The 13,608-nt window shown below is 43.5% G+C and overlaps 1 protein-coding gene across 1 annotated transcript; it reads right to left on the bottom strand.

Annotated features, from left to right (window-relative positions):
* Positions 1–8,635: 8,635 nt before the first annotated feature.
* LOC143600568 (uncharacterized) lies at positions 8,636–13,391 on the bottom strand. Its single transcript, XM_077078221.1, has 8 exons — positions 12,716–13,391; positions 11,363–11,439; positions 11,109–11,277; positions 10,377–10,465; positions 9,419–9,583; positions 9,264–9,341; positions 9,062–9,165; positions 8,636–8,982 (listed from the first exon to the last, which is right to left on the bottom strand). The coding sequence occupies exons 1-8, from the start codon at positions 13,260–13,262 to the stop codon at positions 8,877–8,879; spliced, it is 1,335 nt and encodes a 444-aa protein (XP_076934336.1). The 5' UTR covers positions 13,263–13,391; the 3' UTR covers positions 8,636–8,876.
* Between the last annotated feature and the right edge of the window lie 217 nt (positions 13,392–13,608).

Raw genomic sequence — 13,608 nt, forward strand, 5'->3', positions numbered from 1 at the left:
GTGTCTCCGCCGGCCGTGAGTGCAGTTTTTACAGCATCTTTCACGGAGCCGGCGGTTACTGTTGCTGAGCAGTCGGCGCCAACAATGGCTACCACGGCGGCTGCCACTATACCTGCGCCAACGGCACCGACGGCCGGACCATCAGGTACGCGCCGGGCTTCCCGCCGATCTATGCCACCTTCCCGTCTGCCTGACCTGTTGGATGGATTTCCTTTAGGTTCAGGTGATGGGTTTGGCGGCTATCGGCCTGTTATTGACCCTACAGGTACGTAGGGTTCTTTTTTCTTTGTATATTTTTGTCATCTTCTCCTAACTGCCTTTGTTTCTTTTGCAGTGTCGGATTCCAATGAAGTGTATGTTCCAAGATGGAACATACGCCGAGGAACAACCCTTCGCACCCCTGTGGAGTGCGTGGACTGGGCTCGCCACGCTGCTCCTCATGGTGCGTTGGGGGAAGCCATGGCTAGCTACCAAGAGGGTAGGCTAACCAATGAGCTTCGGGTTCTCCAGGCCCGAACGCAGCCCCGCGTCGAGCTGCTTTGTCGTGAAAACGACAAGTTAAAAGCAGCTCGCGCCAAAGATGTATCTGAAGCGCGGGCTCTTCGGGAGGAGAACCGGCAGTTGGCCGCTGCCGCAGCCGAGAAGGAGAAGGCATTCAAGGCCCTCGAGGTTGAAGTCCAGGCGCGACTCGAGGCCCGCTCCAAGGCTGCCCAAGCTGTGAATGAACAGCTTCGGCTGGCTAAGGAGACTGCGCGAAACTCAACTGAGAGGGCTGCCAAGGCTGAAGCTGTTGCTGAGCCGCTTCGCGAAGAGAATGAGCAGCTTAAATGCAAATTAAAAGCTCTTCAACATGCTCATGACGCCTTGGCAATGGAAGATGCCAAGAAGCTGCAAGAGATCCTTGACCAGAGGGGGGTGCTTGACCGCACTGAGAGGAAACTTCAAAGCGTCGAAGAAGCTGCCGCCAAGGAAATTCAACTTGCCAACCTTGATAAAAGCGGAGCCGAACGTGCTTACAAAGAAAGTCAAGCTACCCTCCAATGGCTGCTTCGAGAAGCGTTGCCTCAGGTATCCTCTTTTTCTTTACGCTTTCTGCTCGTAATTAGAAAATGTTCTAACTTTAATTCTTTTGTAGGTTGTGCGTCAGGTCCTTTCAGAGACCTCTTATGACGATGCGATGAGCGCAGCCCTCAACGCTTCTCATGAGGATGGGCAGAAGACAGGCTTCCTGCTTGGTCTAGGGTTTGCTGAGAGAGGCTTTCCGCCCTCCAACTTCCCTTTATTCAATGTTAACACTGAAGCTGCTTATGACCAAGCTGTGAACCAGTACGCTGCCTTCCCGCATCCAGTGGTGGAGAAGGTGAATGAAGCTGCTGCTGCTGATGATGGGCTAAACATCCTTAAGGCTTTCCTTGGGCAGCCGCGCTCTGATGGTGCTGGCCCAAGCGGAGGTGGCCCTGAAGCCTGATCCTGAAGATCCCTTCCCGCTGCTAGGATAGACTTAGCTTTGTATAGATTTCTTTTAGGCGGGTAGTTACCCAGCCATTGTTGTAATTGATTGTGAAATATTAATCTCTTTGCGTATAAGATTGTTATTTCCTTCCTTGGGTTCCTTGCTTTATAAACTTATGACTTGCATACTTAGTTTGATTTAGCAATTTTCCAAGTGTTTAGAATAAGAACCTTTGAACGTGGTTGATGATGGGTTAAAGTTTCGCCTCCTCCTTCGTGATTGTGCGGGTAAAACCGTCACTTGCACTTGGTAGGATGGCTAATCTTTACCCTCTATCTGACCTGCGTGTAGGTTTCCTTTTCGAAATTTCTAAGGCATTAAGTTAAACCTTTGAACGTGGTTGATAATGGACTAAAGTTTTCGCTTCCTCTTTCGTGATTGTGCGGGTGTAACCGTCACTTGCACTTAGTAGGATGGCTTTAACTTTAGACCTATATCTGACCTGCGTGTAGGTTTTTCTTCTCCTTTTTTAAGTGTTCATAAGTTAACCTTTTAACGTGGTAGATGGTAAGTTAAGTTTGGCTTCCTTGTTCGTGATTGTGCGGGTAAGACCGTCACTTGCACTTACAAGGATGGCTAAACTTTACCTTCATCTGACCTGCGTGTAGGTTTTCCTTAGAACTTTTTTAACATTTTGGCGTTGCCGCCTTCCTTAGAACTGTTTATGCGGGTATTGCCGCCTTCCACACGCAACTACTTCTTCCCGTAAGGGAAGTTCATAGGTTACAAGCTATCAATACATCATGAAAGGAGAATCATTTCCATTAGAAGTGGCTCTAGGCCTTTTCTTTACAAGTTGGAATTGATCTACATATAACATTTGCGTAATTGAGCTCCATTCCATGTTCTAGGGATGGGAGTGCCATCGAGCCTTTCGAGCCGGTACGCGCCCTTTCCCAGAACTTCTTTGATAATGTATGGCCCTTCCCAAATCGGGGCCAACTTTCCTGGGCGTTGTTGGTTCGAAGCCTCGTTGTTACGCAGTATGTAGTCTCCTTCCTTGAAGTTGCAGAGTTTTACCCGCGTGTTGTAGTACTTTTGCATTTGTCGTTTGTAGTTTTCTTCACGCACGGCGGCTAAGTCTCTGCGCTCTTCGGTTAGCATAAGGTCTAACCGTCTTTCCGCATCATTGTCTTCTGGTTGGATTAAGACCCTTGGTGAGGGTAAACCGATTTCGACTGGGATCATGGCTTCAGTGCCATAAGTGAGACTGAACGGGGTTTCTCCCGTACTGGTCTTCTTCAGCGTTCTGTTTGCCCAAAGGACGTGTGGAAGCTCGTCCACCCAGCCGGATCTGTGTTCCAAGAGTCTTTTCTTGATGCCTTCGACGATGCTCTTGTTTGCTCTTTCTACCTCACCGTTACCTTGCGGGTGTGCCACTGAGGTAAAGGTGTGGGTGATTTGAAGTTCTTTCAGCCACTGCTGTAGCTTCTTGTCAGCAAAGTTGGTGCCATTGTCGCTTACCAAATTCTGTGGAAGTCCAAAACGACAAATAATAAATTCCCAAATAAATTTTTTGATATGCTTTGCAGTTGTTTGGGCTAAAGGTTTCGCTTCTATCCATTTGGTGAAGTAGTCAATGGCTACCACTAGGAACTGAACATTCCCAGCTGCTGTTGGAAATGGGCCTGTCACGTCAATGGCCCACTTCTGAAATGGCCACGAGGAAGTGACAGGAACAAGTTCATTTTTCGGGCGATGCGTGTTGGGTGCGTAAAGCTGACAAGATCTGCATTTTCTGATGTATGCCAACGCGTCCATATGCATACCCGGCCAGAAGTATCCCGCGTTGTTTAGCTTGGCTACCACAGCGCGGGGACCTGCGTGTACTCCACAGATGCCTTCGTGAACCTCCCTTAGGAGGTAGTCAGCATCTTGGTTGTCTACGCATCTTAACAATGGGCCAAGAAAGTTACGTCTGTAAAGGGTGTCATTGACCAGCTGATAATTCAGTGCTTTACAGCGTAGTTTTCTTGCCTGTGACTTCGACTCTGGTAACGTTCCTGCTTCAAGGTATTTTATTATTGGGGTCATCCATGTTTCTGTACCGGTTTGGATGACACAAATTTCCTTGTGCGGGACTGATGGTGTTTCGAGGAGTTCCACGCGGATGTCCTTTCCCAAGTGGGTGAAGGCCAGTGATGCAAGCTTACTTAACGCATCCGCAGATTTGTTTTCGCTGCGCTTGACATGTATCACTTTACAATCATTAAAATCGCGCATGATGGCTTTGGCCTGGGCGAGGTACAGGGCCATTGTGTCATTTACAGCCGTGTACGTCCCGTTTATTTGGTTTGCCACTAGCATGGAATCTACATGGGCTTCCAAATTTTTTACACCCATTTTACGCGCAATCCTCAATCCGGCCAGGAATGCTTCATATTCAGCTTCGTTATTCGTACTTGGGAAATCCAGCCGAATAGCATAAGTATATTCCTGGCCTGCTGGGTTTGTTAATTTTAACCCTGCGCCTGAACCCTCGTTACTAGCTGCTCCATCAGTGTAGAGTCGCCAGACCTCATCGATTTCGTGTGCTGGGGAGGGTTGAACCTCCTCCTGGCACTCTTTCTCCCGCGCAGCGGGGACTTCTGCAATAAAATCAGCCAGGACCTGGCCTTTAATGGCTGGTCTCGGCTTGTATTGAATCGCATATTCTCCCAATTCAATTGCCCATTTGGCTAGGCGTCCCGATAACTCGGGTTTGCCTAGAACATTTGAGAGTTTGAAGTTGGTGAGAATAGTGATTGGGTGACCCTGGAAATATCGTCTCAACCTGCGTGAAGCGTGTATAAGTGCCAAGACCAGTTTTTCCAGGGTAGAGTACCGGGTTTCCGCGTCAGCCAGCACGCGGCTAACATAATAGATTGGCATCTGGATGCCTTTTCGTTCTACAAGCAGGACTGCCCCGGTTGCTCTATCTGTTGCGGAGAGGTATAGGATTAACTCCTCTCCCGCTTGTGGTGCTGTGAGTGTTGGGAGTTCGATCAGGCGTGATCGAATCTCCTGGAAAGCTGCTTCCGCTTCTGGTGTCCAGCGGAAGTGCGTTTTCTTTAAACAATTTCTTAGTGTTGACACAAATGGGAACGACCTATCCGCATGGTTTGCCAAAAAGCGGTTAAGCGCGACTAGTCGTCCGTTCAGTGTTTGAGCCTGTTTTATGGTGGTAGGTGATTCCATTTTGACAATGGCTTCGACTTTTTCAGGGTTCGCTCTGAAGCCATCTTTAGTAATAATGACTCCCAAGAACTTCCCTTCTTCCACCCCAAATGAACACTTGCTCGGGTTGAGCTTCATGTTTATCTTTCTGAGCGTGTTGAAAGTTTCCTCAATGTCTTTCAACATCGCCTCTGGCTCGGGGCTTTTGATGACCAAATCATCCATATAGACTTCCAAGTTTCTCCCAATTTGGGCGTGAAACTCTTTGTCCATTAGTCGTTGGTACGTGGACCCGGCGTTCTTAAGTCCGAATGGCATCATTTTATAACAAAATGTGCCATCGGGCGTCCGAAAGGCGGTTTTGTCCTGGTCATCTACAGCCATGTGGATTTGATGGTACCCCTTATACGCATCCAAGAAGCATTTAAGGCGAAATGGTGCCACCGAATCCACCTTGAGATCAATTTCTGGTAACGGATAACAATCTTTGGGGCATGCTTTGTTCAAATCTTTGAAATCTATGCACATGCGCCATTGTTTGTTATTCTTCGGTACCATTACGGGATTTGCAACCCACGTTTGATATTTGCTAACGCGCACGATGCCCGCATCAAGGAGTTCCTTGACTTGGGTTCTGCACGCGTTGGTTTGCTCGGGCCCCATTACTCTGCGCTTTTGTACGATCGGCGTAACGGCCGGATCGCATTTGAGCTTATGCTCTGCCTTACTCCGGGGTACACCAGTCATGTCGGCTGGTGTCCACGCGAAGATGTCTGCGTTTCGCTGCAGTAAGCGCTTGAGTAAGGTGCGTGTTGGATCAACAATTGTCGGGCCAATGGTAACGGCCTGATCAGGATATTTCCCATTGAATGCCCACTGTTCAGGTTCAGTGATGGTTTGTTTGGCCATCTTCGGTTTGGGTTTAGAAGAGACAGATGCGATGCATACCTGGGGAATGCCCGTGATCATCGCTACGCCGTCAGTTGTTGGCCATCCCATCATGCCGTGGACTGAGGATACCACGGCGTTGAATCTTGCCATCCCGTCTCTCCCGAATAGGATGTCATACGTATGATGTGGTTTTTTCATTACAACAAAATCCACATCCTCCGTGCGTGAATAATTCCCATCGGTGAGAGTGACGGGGAAAGATAGGATGCCCAAGGGAGTGTTCATGCTGCCGTCAAACCCCTCCATTGAAGCGTAGACCGTCTCCAGGCGTTCCTTGTCTTCATCGTCGAGCTTGTCGAAGAACTGCCTGTACATCACTGTCGACGATGCGCCATTGTCAACGAGTGTGCGGGAGGTGATGTAGTGCCCCAGCTGGCTTTTAATGACAATGGGGCCTTCTTTGTTTGGGCCTCCCGGCACTCGCGGGAAGCGCACTTCTGCTTCCTTCCATGCGCATGGCTCGGTCATCGGTCTCTTTCTTCCTCTGACCTTACCATGGACCATGTTGATGCTGATGTCGACGGGCTTTCGTCCGTTACCCCTGTACCTGTTGTCGTTTCTTCCCCCTTTCTTGATAGATGCCACGAGGTGTTGCAACCTCCCATCCTTGACGAATGTCTCAACGATGTCCCTCAAGGATGTGCACTCCTCAGTGCTGTGGCCCTTTGTCCCATGGAAGTCACAAGACTTGCTTTGATCCGCATTGGGTTTCTGTCGGATCGCTGGGGCTTTTGGCCATGGCAGTTTTTCCGTGGCAAATATCTCCGTGACGCTCTTGGTGAGTGGCGTCCAACGGTTCTTCCGGTTGGAAGGGTGCGTGTTGTCCCTTCCGCCAACCAGAGGGCGAGAGCTTGAGGGGGTGTCAAAGTTAATCCTTGACTGCCAAATACCTTGCCGCCTCTTTTTGTTTAGCCGGGCGGCTCTCACATTGTTCTCCCTTGTCCTCTGTGTGTAGAGGTTTGTATTCTGGGGGAGATCTCTTCCCAGCTGTTTCTCCGTTTCGGCAAAGCGCTTGGCTGCCGTCATTATGGCATCCCATGTGGATGGCATGCCGTCTTTACCCGTCAAAGTGCGGATAAGTTCTGGGTACTCAGCGCCCTGAATGAAAGCGGCGCGAACGAGGTCTTCGCTGACGTTGCCCAGACTCAGCTTCTTGGAGTTGAAGCGGGTGATGAAGTCCAGTAAGGATTCATCCTCTTCTCTCACACAGTTGAGGATCGTCCACTGCTCCTCAGTGTGCTTCCTCTGTTGACTAAACTGTTGACTGAACTTGTTCTGGAAGTCTGCCCAGTCATAAATGTGGTGGACCGGTAAACGGTCAAACCATGCTCTGGCTGCTCCTACCAGAGTCATCTGGAACATGTAGCACCACGTGGGCTCCGTCCAGTTACTGACGGTTGCCCCCGCAATGAACCTGTTCAGATGGTCATCTGGGTCGGATAGACCATCGTATGTGCCAATGTTGGACATTTGTTTGGCACTCCTCGGGGCGATTGCTTCTGCAATGTCCCTAGCAAATTTTGATCTTCCTGCGTTTGTGGCAGTAGGTCTAAAGGCCTTGGAGAAGTCACGCGAGCTTTTCTCCGTGACTGGTTGGAATGCTTCCCCAAAATTCCTTTTTGGCTGGGGGTCTGTTTCCTTACGCTTCCCTTTCGCCCTATGGCGAGGGTTCGCGTCGGTGTCGGAGTCTTCCCTCTCGTCGTCTGAGTACTCGCACTCACTACTCATGTTGAGGTGCTGGCGAGTACTACCGAATTCCTCAGCTTGTTGGACTGAACGCAAGCGTTCTTCCAACTCAGCCTGAAATTCTCTTTGACGTGCCTCGGCCCATGCCTTCACTTGATCAAGTGTTTGGCGAGGGGCTCGAGTTCGTTTTTCCAGCTGGGCATCAGTGAATCCCAGTGGAATATTTACTCCACTTGCCCCTACATGAGTGACTGGGGTAGTGTTCGTAAAATGTACTTCACTTCCCCCAGCTTGGGTGGCTGGGGTAGTGTTTGTAAACATTGTGTTGCCGGTGTTTACCCCAGTGGCTGGGGTTGTGGTTACCGGAGTTTCTCTAGTCATCTTGGAAGTTTTGAAAAACTGGAGAAAGATGTAGTTCTAGCTTTTATGCACGGATGGCGCCAATGAAGAAACACTAAGTGACCCCGGGCAGATTATAGGTAATCTGGGGGCTAAGTAATGTTTCCCACGAAGGTTAGGTCCAGCAGAGTAAGTTGTACTTCAGGGAACCTGCAAAACAGACACCGTAAGCTCGTCACTGAAATATATGGGTAAATGTTGTACGGTTTTATATGGGTAAATGTTGGATATGTTATGTTTTAAGTCTACACTCTACAATAGTCGGCTAGCTCGTTAACGTTGTTAATAGTCAGTCGGCTAGCTCGTTAACGTTGGTAATAGTCAGTTTACAGGTTTGGGGCCTCGGGGGTATAATAGTCAGTTTACAAGTTTGGTTTAAGATTTCGCATCTTATTTGATGAAAATAAAATTAAAAACAAAAACATGTGATACAAATAATGAGTATAATTACTCATGTTTAACATGTCAAAAAAGTAGAAGGGCTCTTTTGAAATAATCATTTACTTAAATGATGGGAAGAACGGAGTGTACTTTTAATGATTTGAGTAAAATGTCTTCTTTGTGTTCTCTAAAATCGATAATTCTACTTTGAACCATAACAACGTTCGTACCTTGCATTTTGAAAATCAACAAACATCCGAGCATCAAGCGATTGAATAAAAGATATATTAGTCAGTCGATTTACAATCCGGCCGTGGATGATTGTGCAAGGTTTCGGGTAATCGAGTGAATTGAAGTCCAGTATCGTTCACTCCAAATACGTTAAATACAAAAAGTACAAGAAGCACAAGGCCAATACCCTAAATCAATTTAGATAGTGTAGTTGTAGCTTTGACATTAAAAAAGTCAATAGTTCCTACAAGTTTCATGAGTTATGTTAGTTAATTTAATTAAAATCATATTAAATTAAGTAACTAAAATGATTGGGAAGACACAAGGTGCTTTATTTCCAGCATTAAAATATCAACAAAATGCATGAAAACAGTATATCTCATGTACAATGCTTATCAAACATTAATTGATTAATTAATATAAGGCTCAATAACTACAACTTCAGTGGAAAAGAATGCTCAGGACTTGTCTTCTTTTACTGTAATCCTGTTTATAAGTTGGGTATTTCATGAATGACGTGGAAATTAAAACCGAGCCGAACAAAGATCCACGCATGTTTCTAGAACAACTGGAAGAACAGGCTTGTGGATCCATCACCATAAGACTTTAACTCTGCTGGTTTCACCACCGATCTGCATAACGGACACGTTCTTTCTCTTTCAAACCTGAAAAATAATTATTGTTATAATAAACATGCAATAAACTATTAACATCAAATTAAAATAATTAAAAGAGAATTTATACCACTCTGAAACACAATCTTCACAGAAAATGTGTTTACACCGCAACAAAACCGGAGCTTGCATCTTTTCTTGGCAAATAGCACACAAGTCTCCTGTTTCAAATACCTGCAAAAAGAACAATATTGTGAAATATTATATTGAGACGGGGCCCACGATACGAAAACTTAAATATCTATGAACATATGTGGCATTCATCATTATACCTGTTCTGGTGTTGCATATGATCCATAATGGACTTCTTTTCGTGACAACGCCTTCAATGCAGTCCACAAGGATCCAACCTGTGATGAAGATGAAATAAAGTATTAATTAACTCCTAATAAAATAAATATAAAAGATATAGAAACGCAATTAATACCTTCTCAACTATTGATGTAAGCTTGAAAGTCAAATATAGTCCTGTGGTCAAAGATGAAAAAAGGCTCCCGTATTCTTTGTTTAAGAAAAAACGGTACCAGACTGGAGCAGGTAAGAATGCACGGTATAGCAGCAATGTGTATTCCACAAGGGTTAGCATTTGACCCTAAGATATACAAAGCTCATGTCAGAAGGAACTAAATATATGTTCAACAACTCAAACATAACAAACATGGTTTGGTTCTTTTAAGGATTAGTCACCAAAAGGAGAGCATGCTATCAATAATTTCCCACTTCAACACATAATGATATTAGATGATCAAAAACAGATGATCAATTATAATAAAACAACTTGTAGAAAATAGTGGTGAAACCATTTTGATATTTCTTTTTCTTCCTAAACGACCAATTTCAACCCGAGCCCACTTTGGCCAGAACCTGTTTTGACCCAATCAAATTTATACTTCTTTAAAATGACATGCCTGTTTCGCCAGTCTTAATAAGTAGGTCATTTAACTTTTAGAATAAGGGTAATTATGTAATTTTAGTTTATTCTGTTTATAACCAGTTTTGTTGAGGTTGGTATAAGTGATAACTTGTCTCCTTAATTAAATGATAACCAGATGCACCATATGTTTATCCAAACATTGAAAACTAACTAGTGTGACTTCAAATCATAGTACTGTGACTAGAGGTGGGCAAAAAACCTGGTTCCGGACCTGACCCTCCGTACCCAACCTGGATTCAAATCCAAAAATACTTTCTGGATTGCTTAAATTTACAAATGTTCATGTATATTTGTCTATTATCAAACAAAATTCTTAGGGAGAAAATGCACACTGCTTAGAGAATGAGGGTGAAAACATTTGTTAAATCCATTAAAGTTGAAATACACTAGTATTTAGGCTAATGATTTGTTGAATATATGGTCATTGTGATTTTATATCATGCCACATTACCTGTCTACGAAAATTATGACCCTTCCCATTTCTATAATACATAAGCAGTACCAACTTAATAGCCATCGCTGCTTGTCGCACCATTGTATCTGCACGCAATATAACCCATAAAAATAATGAAATATTCGAATTTAAACAATAAAGGTTAAACACGATAAGATGGCTCATAAATACTACACGAATAAATAAAAGCATGTTTCAAAAATTAAAATATATACAATAAAGGATAAGCTGCCTGTTCGATTTACACGGCTGGTTCCAAGATCCAAACCATTTAACCAAGTTTTCTAAACAGTAAACCATGAACAGAACCAATAAATCTCAAACCGGCTGAACCAGCCTATTTGCTACGGTTGGGGAGGTTAAGTCGGTTGCAAATCTTTACATGTATTAACATGATATCCACTAGGCAGTTGCAGTAGTGAATTTAGACCATGTGAATTTTATATAAACATTTACATGTATACAAATGGTAAAAGTACACATAAAAGGCTTTTATTTAACAATATGATGCATTCAATACTGAGAATCAGCAACATTAGGGGAATTAAAAATAAAGTAAAATAATAACAAAGATAATTTTGGGTGGTTGCCTTTTTGTAACGTAGTATGCAAGAATGAGTGGATTTAAAATACTTGCTATATAAATGCAAAGAAAAACTAATCACTCAAACTGATTACTTTTGCCAACAAAGATGGCATAAAAAACTATCACTCAAGCTGAATTCATACCGTTCACAATGATGGTAAATATAGCATGCCAGAACGGTGGTATTGCTCTTGGCGGAACCATGAACAAAGGATAGCAAAGATCATCATTTGGGTACCACCAGTAAACTCCAATCACATGAAGAACAAACACTATAAAATAACCAGCAAGAACAGACAGTTTTCTCTCCCCCTGCAAAATTTGTCAATTGTTAAAATCAAGAAAAGACGATTAAGAGTGTTTGGACTTAGACATTTAATTACAAGTGTCAACATACCTTTAAAGCTGTCTGCTTTTGAAGAATATCATTAGACTTGTACATAAAAGCAGTTACATAAATTGTAACAAAGAAACCTACAAACAATGATAAAATAAAGAAATCGATCCAAATTCTCAAGTGCATGTATATTTCAAGGGGTAAAGAACACAAAAGGGAGATGTAAACAATAGGATCAGTAGCAGTTTATATAGAATAAATAAATCTTGTAGACCAGTCTAACTTATCTCCGTTATTGTCTTGATTTTATTAGGCAAGTAGGTAGCTTAGCTTTAACACAAAAGAAAATCTCGCAAATTTTGTTGAGCATCTTGGAAACGAAAATGTTACCATCTCATGATGTGCACCTTCTTAATGGTTCAAAAATGCATTGCACCTTGCTTGTGAAACTGTTACTTGTCTTCTTGATGTTGTAAAAGATTTTAAGGATACAAAACTTGGATAAATGATACTTATACTTTGTTAGTAATGGAACTAATACAACCCTGTTTCACAACGGATGCCATTCGTGTGCTTAAAATCATGGAACTTCTTATAAATAGGACTTCAATTCTGTGTACTAAAAAGTAATTAATAATGTATAAATCCAAGACAAGAATCATGATTGTTCGCAATCGCAATTTGTCAGACACTCAACTATTATGTCTCCAACTCTCGTTTCCTGCAATTGTATGCATTGTTATTGATCCTAGCGTTTTAGTCTCCCTTTTGTTACCCATTGTTCATGGATTTCAAGGAGGAAATAAGCAAAAAAGGGAGATTAAAATGCTATGATTTATAACAATTCTATGAAACGAGAGTTAGAAACATTAACAATTGAGTGTTTGGAATTGGCACACACTTATGGTTGTTGGTTAGGATTCTTAATATACCTTATGAATAACTAAAACACTTTTAGTACACAAAGAGAAAACTGCATATAAGAAAACCCCCTGACAGTAAACAAAAAAGTGTCATTCATGAATTAGCGTCATGTCAGTTCAACATCTGACAAACATAAACACCATATCTCCAAAAACTGCATCGTTAAATCTTCTACAATGCCAAGAACACACGAAACAACTTCACAATGCAAGATGTCATGTACTTTTGAACCATTAAGAAGAAAACACATCATCAAAATGGCAACCTTCTCGGAATTGTAAGATTACCTTTCGCATTAAAAGTTACCTACTTGCGCATTACCATCAAGACAAACCGAGATGCAATAACTTGGCCTACAAGATTTCTTTACTTTGTCTATGTTAACCAAATGCATAAAGCCACTCCAGACCCATCTTTCAATATCAAACTTTAATACACAATTAATATAATCCCAAAGACATAAAAGCTCAAAACTTGAACCTCGAATACCTTGCAAATGCTGCCGAATGAAGACAATCAACAACAACAACGAAAACGGAAGAATCTGCTCAATCCATCTCGAAACCTGCTGCATATCATACCGTTGCTGCGACGACGAATCACCACCATGACTCCCACCTCCACCATTCTCCCCATCCACATCACTCGAGTCCGCCATTTCCCTCTCTCCCCCACTCACCCCCTCCCCCTCTCCGTCCCGATCCGCACCAATCCGAATCGACACCTCCCCACTATCCCCATTACTAACCCCAGCTGTACCTGTACCTATATCCGTATCATGGTGATCATGAATCAAACTCTCGGATTCATGGTACTCGGTATTGGACCGCGGTCGAAGAACACCGGAGTATTCCAAAACAGTGGTGACCGGGGCTTGGAGGAACCGGATAACCGGAAAGGAGTCGGGCGAGGTGGGTCTGAGAGATGGAGATAAAGGGTTTGACGAAGGTGTATTAATATTACTGAGAGATGCATCAGAAGTGGATGTATCAAGGGTGACAGCGGTTGTTGTTTCCATGAATTGATGAAGGATCATGAAATTGAAACAAAACCCAGAAGAGAAATACAAGTCAAAGTGGATTATTGTAGGGTTTGTGTGCAAGAAAGTTGAATAATTCAAGGGATTAGGAAGAAGACGAATAATAATTAATTGGGAAGAAGAGAATTGAATATGAATATGAATATGAATATGAATATGAATATGAATATGAAGAAGCGTGTAATGGGTGCAAAGTGGGAAGATTATTAATATTATTATTTATTATAAAGTGATTGGTGTGGATCTAGAAGAGAGAAGTAGTGCAGTACGCGAAACAGGACCGTGTCCGAAGGGTTACATGAGACGACCAAGTGACCAACTATGTCTGTCTGAGTCTGAGATT

Source organism: Bidens hawaiensis, unplaced genomic scaffold (assembly GCF_021521415.1).
Source record: "Bidens hawaiensis isolate Kalapana, Puna unplaced genomic scaffold, B.hawaiensis_p1.1 tig00054311_1, whole genome shotgun sequence".
NCBI lineage: Eukaryota > Viridiplantae > Streptophyta > Magnoliopsida > Asterales > Asteraceae > Bidens > Bidens hawaiensis.

Excerpts from the sequence above, each read along its gene's own strand:
- LOC143600568 (XM_077078221.1), bottom strand. The coding sequence starts at position 13,262 with ATGATCCTTCATCAATTCATGGAAACAACAACCGCTGTCACCCTTGAT. Across the intron at positions 10,466-11,108 it reads ATTTACCATCATTGTGAACG|ATACAATGGTGCGACAAGCA; the intron begins GTATGAATTCAG and ends TATTGCGTGCAG. Across the intron at positions 9,166-9,263 it reads CATATGCAACACCAGAACAG|GTATTTGAAACAGGAGACTT; the intron begins GTATAATGATGA and ends TTCTTTTTGCAG.